This window comes from Nansenia antarctica (assembly GCF_963989245.1).
Source record: "Nansenia antarctica genome assembly, chromosome: 5".
Classification (NCBI taxonomy): Eukaryota; Metazoa; Chordata; class Actinopteri; order Argentiniformes; family Microstomatidae; genus Nansenia; species Nansenia antarctica.
The window spans coordinates 4682221-4694720 of record NC_137690.1 but is presented as its reverse complement, the minus strand read 5'-3'; the positions used below and the strand labels follow the sequence as shown (position 1 = coordinate 4694720).

The window sequence follows — 12500 nt, the reverse complement described above, 5'->3', positions numbered from 1 at the left end:
GAAAGCTAATAGAATACACACTGTTTCTAGGGTTTGAAGCTAGTGGAGGAAGCTAATAGGATACACACTTCCTCTGGGTTTGAAGCTTGTGTAGTAAGCTAATGGGATACAGTACACACTTCTTCTGGGTTTGAAGCTAGTGCAGTAAGCTAATAAAATACACACTCCTTCTAAGTTTGGAGCTAGTGCAGTAAGCTAATAGAATACACACTTCTTCTGGGGTTTGAAGCTGGTATAGTAAGCTAATAGAATACACATTTCTAATGGGGGTTTAAAGCTAGTGTAGTAAGCTAATAGAGCACACACCTTTAATGAGGTTTAGAATTAGCGTACAAAGCTAATAGAATACATACTTTTAATGGGGTTTAGAGTTAGTGTAGACAGCTAATAGAATAGGCCTACATACTTTTAATGGGGTTCAGAGTTAGCATAGAGCGCTAATAGAACGCACATTTCTGGGTTTGGGGCTAACATAGAAATCTAATAGAACACCCACTTCTATGGGCTACGAAGGCTGGGGCTAGCGTGGGGAGCTAATACAAAACACTTTTGAAAGCTAAAAGAAAGCCTATAAAGCTTGCTTGTATTCAGGGTTGCCAACTTTCTCACTACCTAATACGGGACAAAAGATGGGTTTGCAGGAATTGGCACATTTACGGGACATCCCAGCTAATACAGGACAGTTGGCAACCCTAATAATGACAACCCCTAGCGGTAGCTACACCTAGCGGTAGCTATACCTAACAGTAGCTACACCTAGCGGTGACTACACCGGAAGCTCAAAGCTAGCGCGGAGAGCTAACAGAAGGACGTACTTCTCCGGGTTGTACACGTTGAGCTCCTCCAGGAAGAGGCTGTCGTTGAGGCCGCTGTCCATCTTGGCGAGGAACTTCAGGATGATGCCCTTCTCCGAGCCCAGGAACACCACCGTGTGGTTCTGGTGGGGCCCGGCCGCGTTGTCCACGGCGATGCGGGTCAAGCGGTACCTAGCGATGGCATAGGAGAGGACGGAATTAGATAGATAGATAGATAGATAGATAGATGGAGGATGGATAGATCGATCGATCGATAGATAGACCGATGGAGGATGGATAGATAGATAGATGGTGGATGGATAGATAGATAGATCGGTCTGTTGATCGGTCAATCGATCGATCGATCGATAGATAGGTATTTTATTGATCCCTGAGGGGGGGGAAAAAGTGACTAGAATAATAGGATAAAATGAATGAAATGAAAAAAATACAATAAAATAAAATCGACATCTGACCATTGGAACATTATAGACAGTAAGAACAGTCCGGTATAATCTAACATCCTCCCCCACCCTGACTCTGATAGAATGGAGTGGAGTAAAAATAAATATATATATAATTCTGAAACAACATCCATTAAGGATATTGTTGTGGCTAACACCCAGGTGAACACAGTCTCCCATCTGTTGTGTGTGTGTGTGTGTGTGTGTGTGTGTGTGTGTGTGTGTGTGTGTGTGAGTGTGTGCGTCACAGTGTGTTCAGCGGCCAGCAGAAGGGACCGTAGTCCTGTACGATACAGCGCAGAGTATTACTAGGGAAGGAACGCCATTAAGCCAGATTTCTGTCCTCCATTTCCTGTTCCATTCTAACTCCTGTCTGAACCGGGGCTCAGTGTTATCTGGTGGGATCTCCAATTAAATGAGGTCCATGCAGCGTCGGCTGTTATCAAAGAGAGGGGTTTTAATTTGGCAGAACAGTATGCAAATACATCTCCATGGCTATTACTTCAAGGAGATGATAATGATTCGAGAGAAATGCATTTATCCGGGAAATTTAAGGGACCTCACATATATTCCTCTCTGTCTTCGGCAGGGGTCTCTTATATAAGGCACACACACACACACACACACACAGACCAAAAAAGAAAAAGAAACAGTTGGTCTGAAGAAGAACATATGAGGTATGTTTATTCAACATGACCCGAACATAGACTCACCATAGAATACAATCTGTGGTACAAGGCCACCCCCCCCCCCCCCCCACGCGCGCATGCCTGCCCCAATCCAACCCCTCCCCCACCCACCCACCTCCATCTCTCATACTGTTTTGTCTAACATGACATTGAATACGTCTCCTCTAAGCCCCTTGTATAACCTAAGGTCTGGCCCAATCAAAAATAATAGCAAATCCCAAGGACCACGGGGCCTTTTGTCCCATTTAGACGAGCCGCTGTCTCAATGTATCCATCCGTGGCTTTTGTCCCATTTAAGAATAACACAAATTCTCTAGAGGGGTTATCCTTGAGTCTGTTCTTCTACCATCTCTCCCATACAGAACAGAGCCCGCTTTGCCTGGCTGGCTGGCTGGCTGGAACAGACTGAGACTTCACACAACGCGCGAGAAAATGACGACTGACCCTTTTTTGAAAAAGACCAATTTGTGACAACGGGCAGATCCCAGAGATGTGGCCTCAGGGTGCAGTCGGGACGTACGGGCCTATTACATGTTACATGTCGCCTTCCTGACAGGGAAGGGAGTCGTCGTCGTGCTGCTCTGGTCACAGATCGACAGAGGCGACATTGAAGACTGTCCTCCTCCTCTTCCTCTCTTCTGCCACAACTCCTTTGACTCCTTCAAACTAGCCCTCAAAACCCATCTGTTCTCCAAGGCATTTAGCCCCTAGTCATTGTTTTAGTTTTTGCTTTGTTTGTTTTCTGTTTCGTCTGTCCGTTTCATCCCCTTGTACAGCGTCCTTGGGTTTTTGAAAGGCGCTATATAAAGTTATTATTATTATTATTATTATTATTACAACTGATTTCACAAATGGCAAATCCTTTTTACCGTCTGTTAAATGTCTAAAAATGTAAAGATGTAAATGTTTTGACATTATAGACGCTTTCGGTTTCTCAACACTGCACTGTGAAAATGAAAAGAAAAAACGTCTTTGCTATGTGACTGTCTGTGCTATGTAATTTGTTTGATAAACGCCTCAAAGAAATGTAACTAACATTCATTTATATAATCACAACAACAACAGCGTGGTGTTGTTATGACAAATGTATTCACATGGCTTGACTCCGGGGATCACGCCGAACCGAACACGCATGACCTTGAAGTGAACCGCCCATAATGACATCTAATCTGGAGGTATTATGTTGGAAAAACGAGGCGGATGTTGAGTAAATGCAGAGTGAAGGTTGTCAGGGTAGCGTACCGCCGCGGCCCTCTGCCAGGCATAATGACACATCGCCGTACAGAGGGACGTTAAGTGAAACTGTTCAAGGGAACTCTCTCTCTCTCTCTCTCTCTCTCTCTCTCTGTCTTTCTCTGTCTCTCTCTCTCTCTCTCTCTCTCTCTGTCTCTCTCCGGTCATCAAATGTCAATGGAGAGTGCAGTGCTTACAGCACCATTACAGAGTGGTGTTAGAGACCTCTCTGGAGTCAATGAGGCAGGACAATGTTTATATAATATATAAATATATAATAACGATAACATCATGTTATTATTACAAATGTATTAAGATACTTATGGCATACCAAACTATACTAATAAGTAGAGTGCCTGTTCCTCACAATGGTAACAGTAACAGTGTAAGCAAAGTAGCCAGCCGCTCTCACTGGTATCTGCAAATGTCAACGGGCAGTTGGAACCTAGTTAGCAACGTTAGCGACCCCGCTAGTCTAAATGACACGACGTTAGCGACCTCGCTAGTCTGAATGTCACAACGTTAGCATCCTCGCTAGTCTGAATGTCGCAACGTTAGCAACCTCGCTAGTCTAAATAACGCAACCATAGCAACCTCGGTAGTCTAAGTGACACAACGTTAGCGACCACGCTAGTCTAAACAAGGCGGTTCTCACTAGCGTTAGCATCCTCGCTAGTCTAAAATGATGCAGTACTCCCCACAGTATTACAGTACAGAGTCAGCGACCTCGCGACTCTAAACGAGGCAGCGTTAGCGACCATGCTAGTCTTAAACGAGGGCGGTACTCACTAGCGTTAGCATCCTCCGCTAGGCTAAACGAGGGCGGTACTCACCGCACCATGGTCTTCAGGAACCAGGGCCTGTTGGCGATGGAGGGCACGGCCTCGTCCATGAGCGGGTGCATCTTGATGAAGTTCAGCGTGTCGTCGGGGAACTCGTTGGACACCTTGTACTTCTCCATCAACGTCCCGGTCGTCCCGACACAGCACCCAGGTCTGTGGGACGGACGGAGAGAGGAGGAGAGGATGAGAGGATGAGAGGATGGATGGAAGGAGGAGAGGGAGTCTAACGAGGAGACAGAGAGTCTGGGGGGACGATGAGTGGATGGACAGATCAGTGTCTGCACAGGTACAACTATGTGTCTGGAAGATTCCATTGCTTTTAAAATGTTAAACATTTAGAAGATGCCAAAAACCATCCAAAGCAATTTACAATTAGAGATTGTCTCCCTGGAGTAACTTAACAGCCTAAGTGCCTTACTCAAAGGCACACTAGCGGTGGTGTCCCCAGTTGGCATTTGAACTCATGACCCTTCTGATCACCAGTCCCGCCAGACTCGCTATCCACCAGGCCACCACTACCCCCCCCCCCCCTCCCCGCCCCATAGATAGAGGGATGAAAGGAGGAGAGGGAGATTCAAACGGAAGTCAGAGAGAGAGAGAGAGCTTACATTTGATCCTTTTTACGAGGACAGAGGAGAGAACCTTGTAAAAACCCGGCCTGTCTTTGATACGAGATCCTTTCAAAGACTTCCTCGCCCCACGGCCAGTCATAAAAGTGAGAGTTTTACTGAGGGCTCGGTACATCACTTGGTAGAATATTCTAGACTGAAGTTATCCGTCAACGTCTACGACGGCCGCCGCCGCCGTCGCCTCGGAAGCACGCCTCGACCTCTAACCCTCTCAGACGAGCTCCTCCGATGAATGTAATAAGGTGCCAGGATGAAAGAGAGAGGCGGAGAGAGAGAGAGAGAGAGAGGGGGGGGGGGGGGGGAGAAGGGCGGGGGAGAGAGAGAGGGGGGGAAGAGAGAGGGAGGGAGAGAGAGAGTGAGAGAAAGAGAGAGAGAGAGAGTGAGAAAGAAAGAGAGAGAGAGGGGAGAGAGAGAAAGAGAAAGAAAGAGAGACAGAGAGAGAGTGAGCGAAAGAGAGACAGAGAAAGAAAGAGAGAAAGAGGGGAGGCAGAGGGGAGAGAGAGAGAGAAAGAGATACAGAGAGAGACAAAGAGAGAGAGAGAAAGAAAGACAGAGAAAGAGAGAGGGGAGAGAGAGAGACAGAGAAAGAGAGTGAGAGAGAGACAGAGAGAGAGAGGTGAGAGAGACAGAGAGAAAGAAAGAGGGAGAGAGAGAGAGAGAGAGAGAGAGAGAAAGAGAGCAGTGGAGAGAGGAGGGGACCTCACTACCCACCGCGTTTGTGTTTGTGTGTTTGTGTGTCGACTGTGTTTTTCTTAACAGCGATGGAATGAAAGGGAAAACCACCCTCCGATAACTGCTGTTCAGCTCTCGTTAACCTTCGACCCCGTTTCACACAAACACATAATTTGGTGGTAATCAGCGCTGCTAACGTTCCCCTTGTTGCCGCCGGCGACGTGGTCGTGTCAGGAGCCATATGGGCAGACACACACACACACACACACGCCGCTATAACAATTATCCTCCGCAGGTCTTTGTTCGATAGCTATCTTCAGGAAGAGGTGGAGAGGAGAAGCACTTTGCCGGGTAATTAGGGACGTGGGGGATAGAGATTGATCAGGCCGGCGCATTTGTAGAATTAACTAGCCATCTGGAAAATGATCTCATGCTTCATTTGGTGCTATCGAGCTGTCTCTTTTATGCTGCTGTCTGTTGTAGTGTGTGTGAGTGAGTGTGTGTGTGAGGGATCGTGCATGCATGTGAGCGTATGTGTGTGTGTGTGTGTGTGTGTGTGTGTGATCGTGCATGCATGCAAGCGTATGTGTGTGTGTAAGCATGCATGCATGCGAGCGTATATGTGTGGGATGCGAGCGTATGTGTGTGTGTTCCGTGCGTCTGAGTGTGTGTGTGTCGGTGTGTTAGGTGTGTGTGTGCATGTGAGTGTGCATGCATGCGAGCGTTTGTGTGTGTGCGTGCGTGTGTGTGTGCGCGCATGCATGCGAGTGTATGTGTGTGTGTGTGTGCGTCTGAGTGTATGTGTGTGTGTGTGCGTCTGAGTGTATGTGTGTGTGTGTGCGTCTGAGTGTATGTATGTGTGTGTGTGGGCGGCAGCAGAAGATCAAGGGGGGGATGAGTGAGTCATGGTCCAGCATACCTGGGCTTGGGAACCTTGTCCTCGGGAACAGGTGTCCAGGTGGAGTCAGGTGACTTCTGCTCCTTGAAGCGCCCCGTGAACGCGTTGGCCACCTCCGCCATGTCGTAGGCACAGACGGCCGACCCCGGAATACTGTCAGGAAAACACACACACACACACACACACACATGCACACACACATTTCTCAGTCAGATAAGCTGTGCATAGCATAGCTCTGAATCACTGAATCTATTTCTCGCCCCGCTCTCTTGAAGGAAGTGTCTGGGTCATGCTGAGAGAGACAGTCATTGGAGACACCATACAAGTACAAGGACAGGATTGTGTGTGTGTGTGTGTGTGTGTGTGTGTGTGTGTGTGTGTGTGTGCGAGTGTGTGTGTGTGTGTGTGTGTGTGTGTGTGTGTGCGTGTGTGTGTGTGTGTGTGTGTGTGTGTGTGTGTGTGTGCGTGTGTGTGTGTGTGTGTGTGTGTGTGTGTGTGTGTGTGTTTGTGTGACAGTTACACAGCCGTAACTCTGTTGACCTCCTGGCCTGCGCAGTAAATCTGACTAATGACTCACTATTGGCTGTGCATGTACAGAGCTACAGAGCTAGCTATGCAATACAGCCCCTGAGGGCGAGGCTTGTTACGCTAGGCTAGGCTAGGCTATGGTGCCAGACCAAGTAGAAGAAGAAGAAGAAGAAGAAGAAGAAGAAGAAGATATATCTTATTGATTCCCCGAGGTCATCCTAGAACATTCTTAGGGAGAACCGAGTTCTGGGCTCTGGGCACAGGGTCAGCCTCTGACGGGTGCCCCTGGAGCAGTTATGGGTTAAGTGCCTTGCTCAAGGGCACAACGGCAGTCGTGGCAGGATACCTTAGATATGACGCCAGCAACCCTCCAGTCACCAGCTCACATCCAGCCTCCACCTGTGGTGGGGATCGAACCAGCGATCTTCCGATTGCTGGGCTGGCCCTCTCTAGCCTCTAGGCTACCTACTACTGCCCCCTAGGCTACACTACGCTAGGCTACGGTGCCAGACCACTTTGGTAAATGAACATCTAATAAATCTCCCAATAGCTCGGTTCTGCCTCCAGTCAAAACATGTTCCCTCTCATTCTCCCTGCTAAATGGAATCCCACGCCGGGATGAAATTAGCTGATAGAAATATTCCTGGTTCGCTCCATTGACTTTTAATGGCCATTAACCACGCTCAATTGCATTGTCACAAGCAATTGTCTTATCTGCTAAAAAGCGCCGTAAAAAGGGAAATTACAATATGTGCAGTGTGTGTGTGTGTGTGTGTGTGTGGGGGGGGGGGGGGCAGGGGCAGGGATGGGTTTTCCAACGCGTGTTGCTTATTTCAATTTATATAAAAGAAGAAGAAGAAGGAGAAAAAAAGAGGTGGATGATGAATCCTCCTCCTCCGTACTTTTCAATATAAATTGTGAAAAAAAAAAATCCAAAAGAAAAAAAAAGAAACTGAGTTTATGCACCTGACAGAAAACACGGGACCTCAGAACAGAAACAATCGTGACAGCCAATTATACGGCAGGGATTGCCTCCTCCGAGATATGGGACTTCCTGTCAACCCCCCCCCCTCCCGCCACCCCCCCCCCATTACCCTTGAGAGGCTGCGGCACGGTTTACATACATAACAAACACCGCCGCCGACCGGCCTACCTGTTATAAGGTGCAGAGAAGGTTGCCATGACTACACCGCCAACCAACCTACCTGTTGTAAGGTGTTAGAGAAGGTTGCCATGACTACGTCGCGCCCGACCGACCGGCCTACCTGTTGTAAGGCGTTAGAGAAGGTTGCCATGACTACGTCGCGACCGACCGACCGACCTACCTGTTGTAAGGCGTTAGAGAAGGTTGCCATGACTACGCCGCCAACCAACCGACCGACCGACCTACCTGTTGTAAGGCGTGGAGAAGGTCGCCATGACGACGTCGCGGCCGTTGACGTGTATGACGTCGGTGACGGCCTGCAGGATGTTGAAGTAGAAGTGGGAGTCCCCGGGGATGGAGCAGTTCAGACGCGTCTTCAGGAAGGACGTCCACTGCTTCTCCAGGACGCGCTGGGACCCCCCGCGGTCGTTCTTACACACCCTGGCCACCCTGGGGAACACCACCTGGAGAGCACGGATGGACGGACGGAGACACACACGCAAGGACGGACACACACACAAGGACGGACACACAGGGGCGGACACACACACACATGGGTGGACACACACACACACACAGGGACAAACAAGGGGACACACACACACACATGGACGGACACACACACACACACACACATGGGTGGACACACACACACACACAGACACACATACACGCACTCTGCTCAGTAACACACACTAGAATAACACACAATCCTGAGCTGATGGTTCCTACCTCTACTGATGTCAGTCAGGAGCCAGCACACCAAGGGGAGGCTGGTGGAGGTAGAAATCGGAGGACGGGGCTCATTGTAAACACATGGAACAGACTGAGGAACGCCATCAAACACCCGTGGCTTATAAAGGCAGGAGCATAGGAGCGTGTGCGTTTGAAACCATTCCTCATTCCATTCCATGCGTTACGATGAGCCCCGTCCTCCGATTTCCACCTCCCCCAGCCTCCACCAGCCTCCGCCAGCCTCCCCCAGCCCCCGCCAGCCTCCGCCAGCCTCCCCCAGCCCCCGCCAGCCTCCCCCTGAGACACACACTCTTGGAAAAAGCTGCTTATTGTTCCTGGGGCTTATTACTTAACTTCAGCTTTTTGTTAACTTACGTAAGTCCTGTGATTGGCTACTTTGGGCATAGATAAACAATCTCAAGGCTCTCCGTAATTAAGCCTGTCTGGTACAGCGTGGCTCGTCTTCCAAGTTTCTAACGAACGTAGTGATTTCTAAAAGCAAATATATGCCACCCGATATTATTAATCGCCATGGCACTGGTGAGTGTTGGGGATTGTGTTAGAGGAGACCTATGTTAATTATGTTATTCAGGAAATACCATTCCGTGGCCCTAAACGACTCTCTAAACCGTGAAGACATATTTCAGACAGACTTTGATACTCTCTTTTCAAACAAGATCCGGAAAGAATTCTTTCTCTTTTGTATTCATGATTACAGCCCCACACACACATACCAGTCCAGACTTGGTGAGTGAATTTTCATTCCATTTTCTAACCCTTTTAATAAAAAAAAATATAATAAAAAAAAAACGTCTATATTTTTTGACGGTTCATTTCCATATCATATTTTTCTTGTCGGTATCCAATTAAACTTCCTCCATGCAGAACTGAAATGAAAGGATTACTAAAAAAAAGAGAGAGCCTTGTCCATCCCTCCGGTCTAAAGCCTGGAAATGAGCAGACTCTCATTTCCATGTTCGACAATCTCTCCCTGTCTGTCTCGTTTTCAGAGAAACGAACTAAGAAAACCTTGTTGAGGAAACCGCCGAAACCAGAGCCAGGTCAAACAGTAGTCGCCGTGACGACGTGACTCTCAGGGTTCTATTATATTTAGACTTCAAAACAACGGACTTCTCCTCGTCCTCCAGACTAGTCTTACCCTCTACTATTTATAGAGCCGTATCCTGCGAGTGTTTTGCTATTCTTAATTGAGAAAACAGTCAAAGCACTTTGGTCTCTTCCTGGTGTTGGACACACCCGCTTCCTGTTGACATCCTGTCTCTCTCCTTGCTAAGTAGGAAGTAGCCTTGATTCATGTTCTGGACGACAAACCTCCTCATCCTCACGCACCCCTCGTCCTCACGCACCCCCCCGGTCCTCCTCTACCCCCCTGGTTCCTCCTACCCTCACCTCCTCACCTCCTACCCTCCTTCCCTCATCTCCTAGTCTCCTACCCTTACCTCCTTATCTTCTTCCCTCATCTCCTAATCTCCTACCCTCACCTCCTTCTCTCATCCCCTCATCTCCTAGTCTCCTACCCTCACCTCCTTATCTCCTTCCCTCATCTCCTAGTCTCCTACCATCACCTCCTTATCTCACCTCCTTCCCTCATCCCCTCATCTCCTTCCCTCACCTCCTTCCCTCATCTCCTAGTCTCCTTCCCTCTCCTCCTCCCCTCCTCCCCTCCTCTCCTCACCTTGCCCATGGTGTTGTACTCCATGGCGATCTCCCTGTAGAAGAAGTAAATGAAGTCTCCATAGTTGACCGCCTGGATGAAGTACGGGTCTGGAGGAGAGAGAAAGTGTTACGATAAAGCCTTGAGGTAATATTTACATAATAACAATAATAATAATAATAACTTAAATGTATGTAGCGCCTTTCACAGACCCAAGGTCGCTTTACAAGGGAATGGGACAAACAGAACAGAGCCAGAGAGACAAACACACAAAACAAGAAACAGTGAAACAGCTACTAAAGGTTGAATGCAATGTTGAAAAGGTGGGTTTTAAGGGCAGTTTTGAATTATGTCCAGGGCTGGAGAGTCGCGGATATCCTTGGGTAGAGAGTACCAGAGGTTGATGGATACATGCCAAAAAAATAACCTTTTTTCCAAGCGGTGCCAGGCTAAAATAGTCAGAGAAAGGACATGTCTAATATATGGAGATATACCCAGCACACGGTCGACTAATGCTGGTATGAAGACGTCAGAAATAAAGCTCTGGGGAGATTTAATATGCAGGGCTTTTTAGCATTTTTTCTTTCTTTTTTAGCGTTCTCCTCTCCTTGAGAGGGACGTGTCACATCAACGCAAAACGGCGACACCCCGTTTTCCATAAATAAAACGAAAGGGCGTGTGGCGGCAGATCTGACGAACGTGTCTCTGCGCGCCTCAGCCGACGGTTGATCCTCCGAGTTCAAACATTTCCATTTTACACACCCGACGCCTGACATATACGCGCCGTATCTGTCATAACACACAGAGGCGCGTCGCCCACAGTGGCCCCATCTGTCCATCTATCCACCCATCCATCCATCCGTCCATCCTTCCATCCGTCACCTCCATTACGAGGTAATGTAGATGGATTTCAGATGACGACAGGCTCATTAGTAAACCGGTTTGAAATGATGATAACATGATGATGACAGTCGTTGGTTACGATCGTGACCACTTATTATGTTTACATGCGTTTACATGTGTGAATCACTGTCTGTGTGTGTTTGGGAGCCAAAGGGAATTGCTTGAATCAACTGATACCATTTCACAAGTGTGTGTCGGGAACGAGTGTGTCACAGGTGAATGGACACACCTAGCAGACGTCCTGTCTGCCATCAAATCGACACACACCCTTTTTCCCCCTCATTATTATGTTTGAATGTTAGGGCGTATAGCAGGGGTGTCCAAACCTTTTACACTGAGGGCCGCTTACAGAAAAATATACGAAAGGCTGGGTCACTCACTACTACAGGTGAGGTACATCACCCCACCTATTAAAGTTAACAACATCAATCAAATGTAGGTCAATTATGCTTGATAATTGAATATGCTTAAAGAAAAAAAAAAAAACTTTCCATTGATTGGTTTTAATTTATTTTGCTACAAAAACGGTTGGCAGATTATTCTCAAAACAGCTGTATACACTGTATATTCATCTTTTGATCTTATCTTAATGTGTCAATGATGTAGCGGTTATAGCCGTACGCTAGGATAATCTGCTAGGACGTCGCCAGGAATGATCATTGCACTGGTTGCACCTAGACAGATCTTTTTGGGGCAGCCTGTTTGTACGACTCCGTGCTATGCTACATGCACAGGTAAGGTCCAGGGGTCCAATCTGCCGCCAGTGGCAGGAAACTTGTTTAACAGTTTTTATTGGGTTTTTCAAATGAGTTAACATCCTTAACTCAAACCTCCCTTCCCCACCCTCCCTGATCGTCCCACCCCCGCCCCCCTCCTTGTCCGCTTGTGTCCAAATCATCAAAATGATTGTCCAGGTAATTAGACTTGATTAAGAGGCTAGGGAGGTGCCTTCGTTGAGAACGGCCACAACGTGAAAGGGGCTATCCGACGTAAACCGTAAGTGGGCAGGACATTCGTCGAGGATAACGACGTAGGTAGCCGCTGCTGAGCCTGTCCTTTGATCTGTACGAACGCAATCAAACCTGTCCACTAACTCACTAACATTCCCTCTGGATAATCTAAGACACCGGCCTTTTTACGCTCACATCAGTGATTTGCATGTTGAGCTGACAGATCCGCCTCTCTAGACGTTGAGCTTTGACAGGCCTTGTAGCCTTGTAGGCCGGAACACCCCCCCCCCCCCCCCCCGGAACCCCCCCCCCCCCCCCTGTAATTTCCTGACAACATCAGCGCT

General features: G+C 48.1%; 1 protein-coding gene across 1 annotated transcript in view; it reads right to left on the bottom strand.

Annotated features, from left to right (window-relative positions):
- sema6a (sema domain, transmembrane domain (TM), and cytoplasmic domain, (semaphorin) 6A) overlaps positions 1 to 12500 on the bottom strand; it is a gene marked incomplete at both ends in the record, with an annotated part of 56183 nt that overhangs the window by 28996 nt on the left and 14687 nt on the right. Inside the window, 5 exon segments of the mRNA XM_080532946.1 lie at positions 816 to 986; positions 4014 to 4175; positions 6243 to 6374; positions 8140 to 8357; positions 10325 to 10413. Of these exon segments, the coding sequence (XP_080389072.1) occupies positions 816 to 986; positions 4014 to 4175; positions 6243 to 6374; positions 8140 to 8357; positions 10325 to 10413 (772 nt within the window).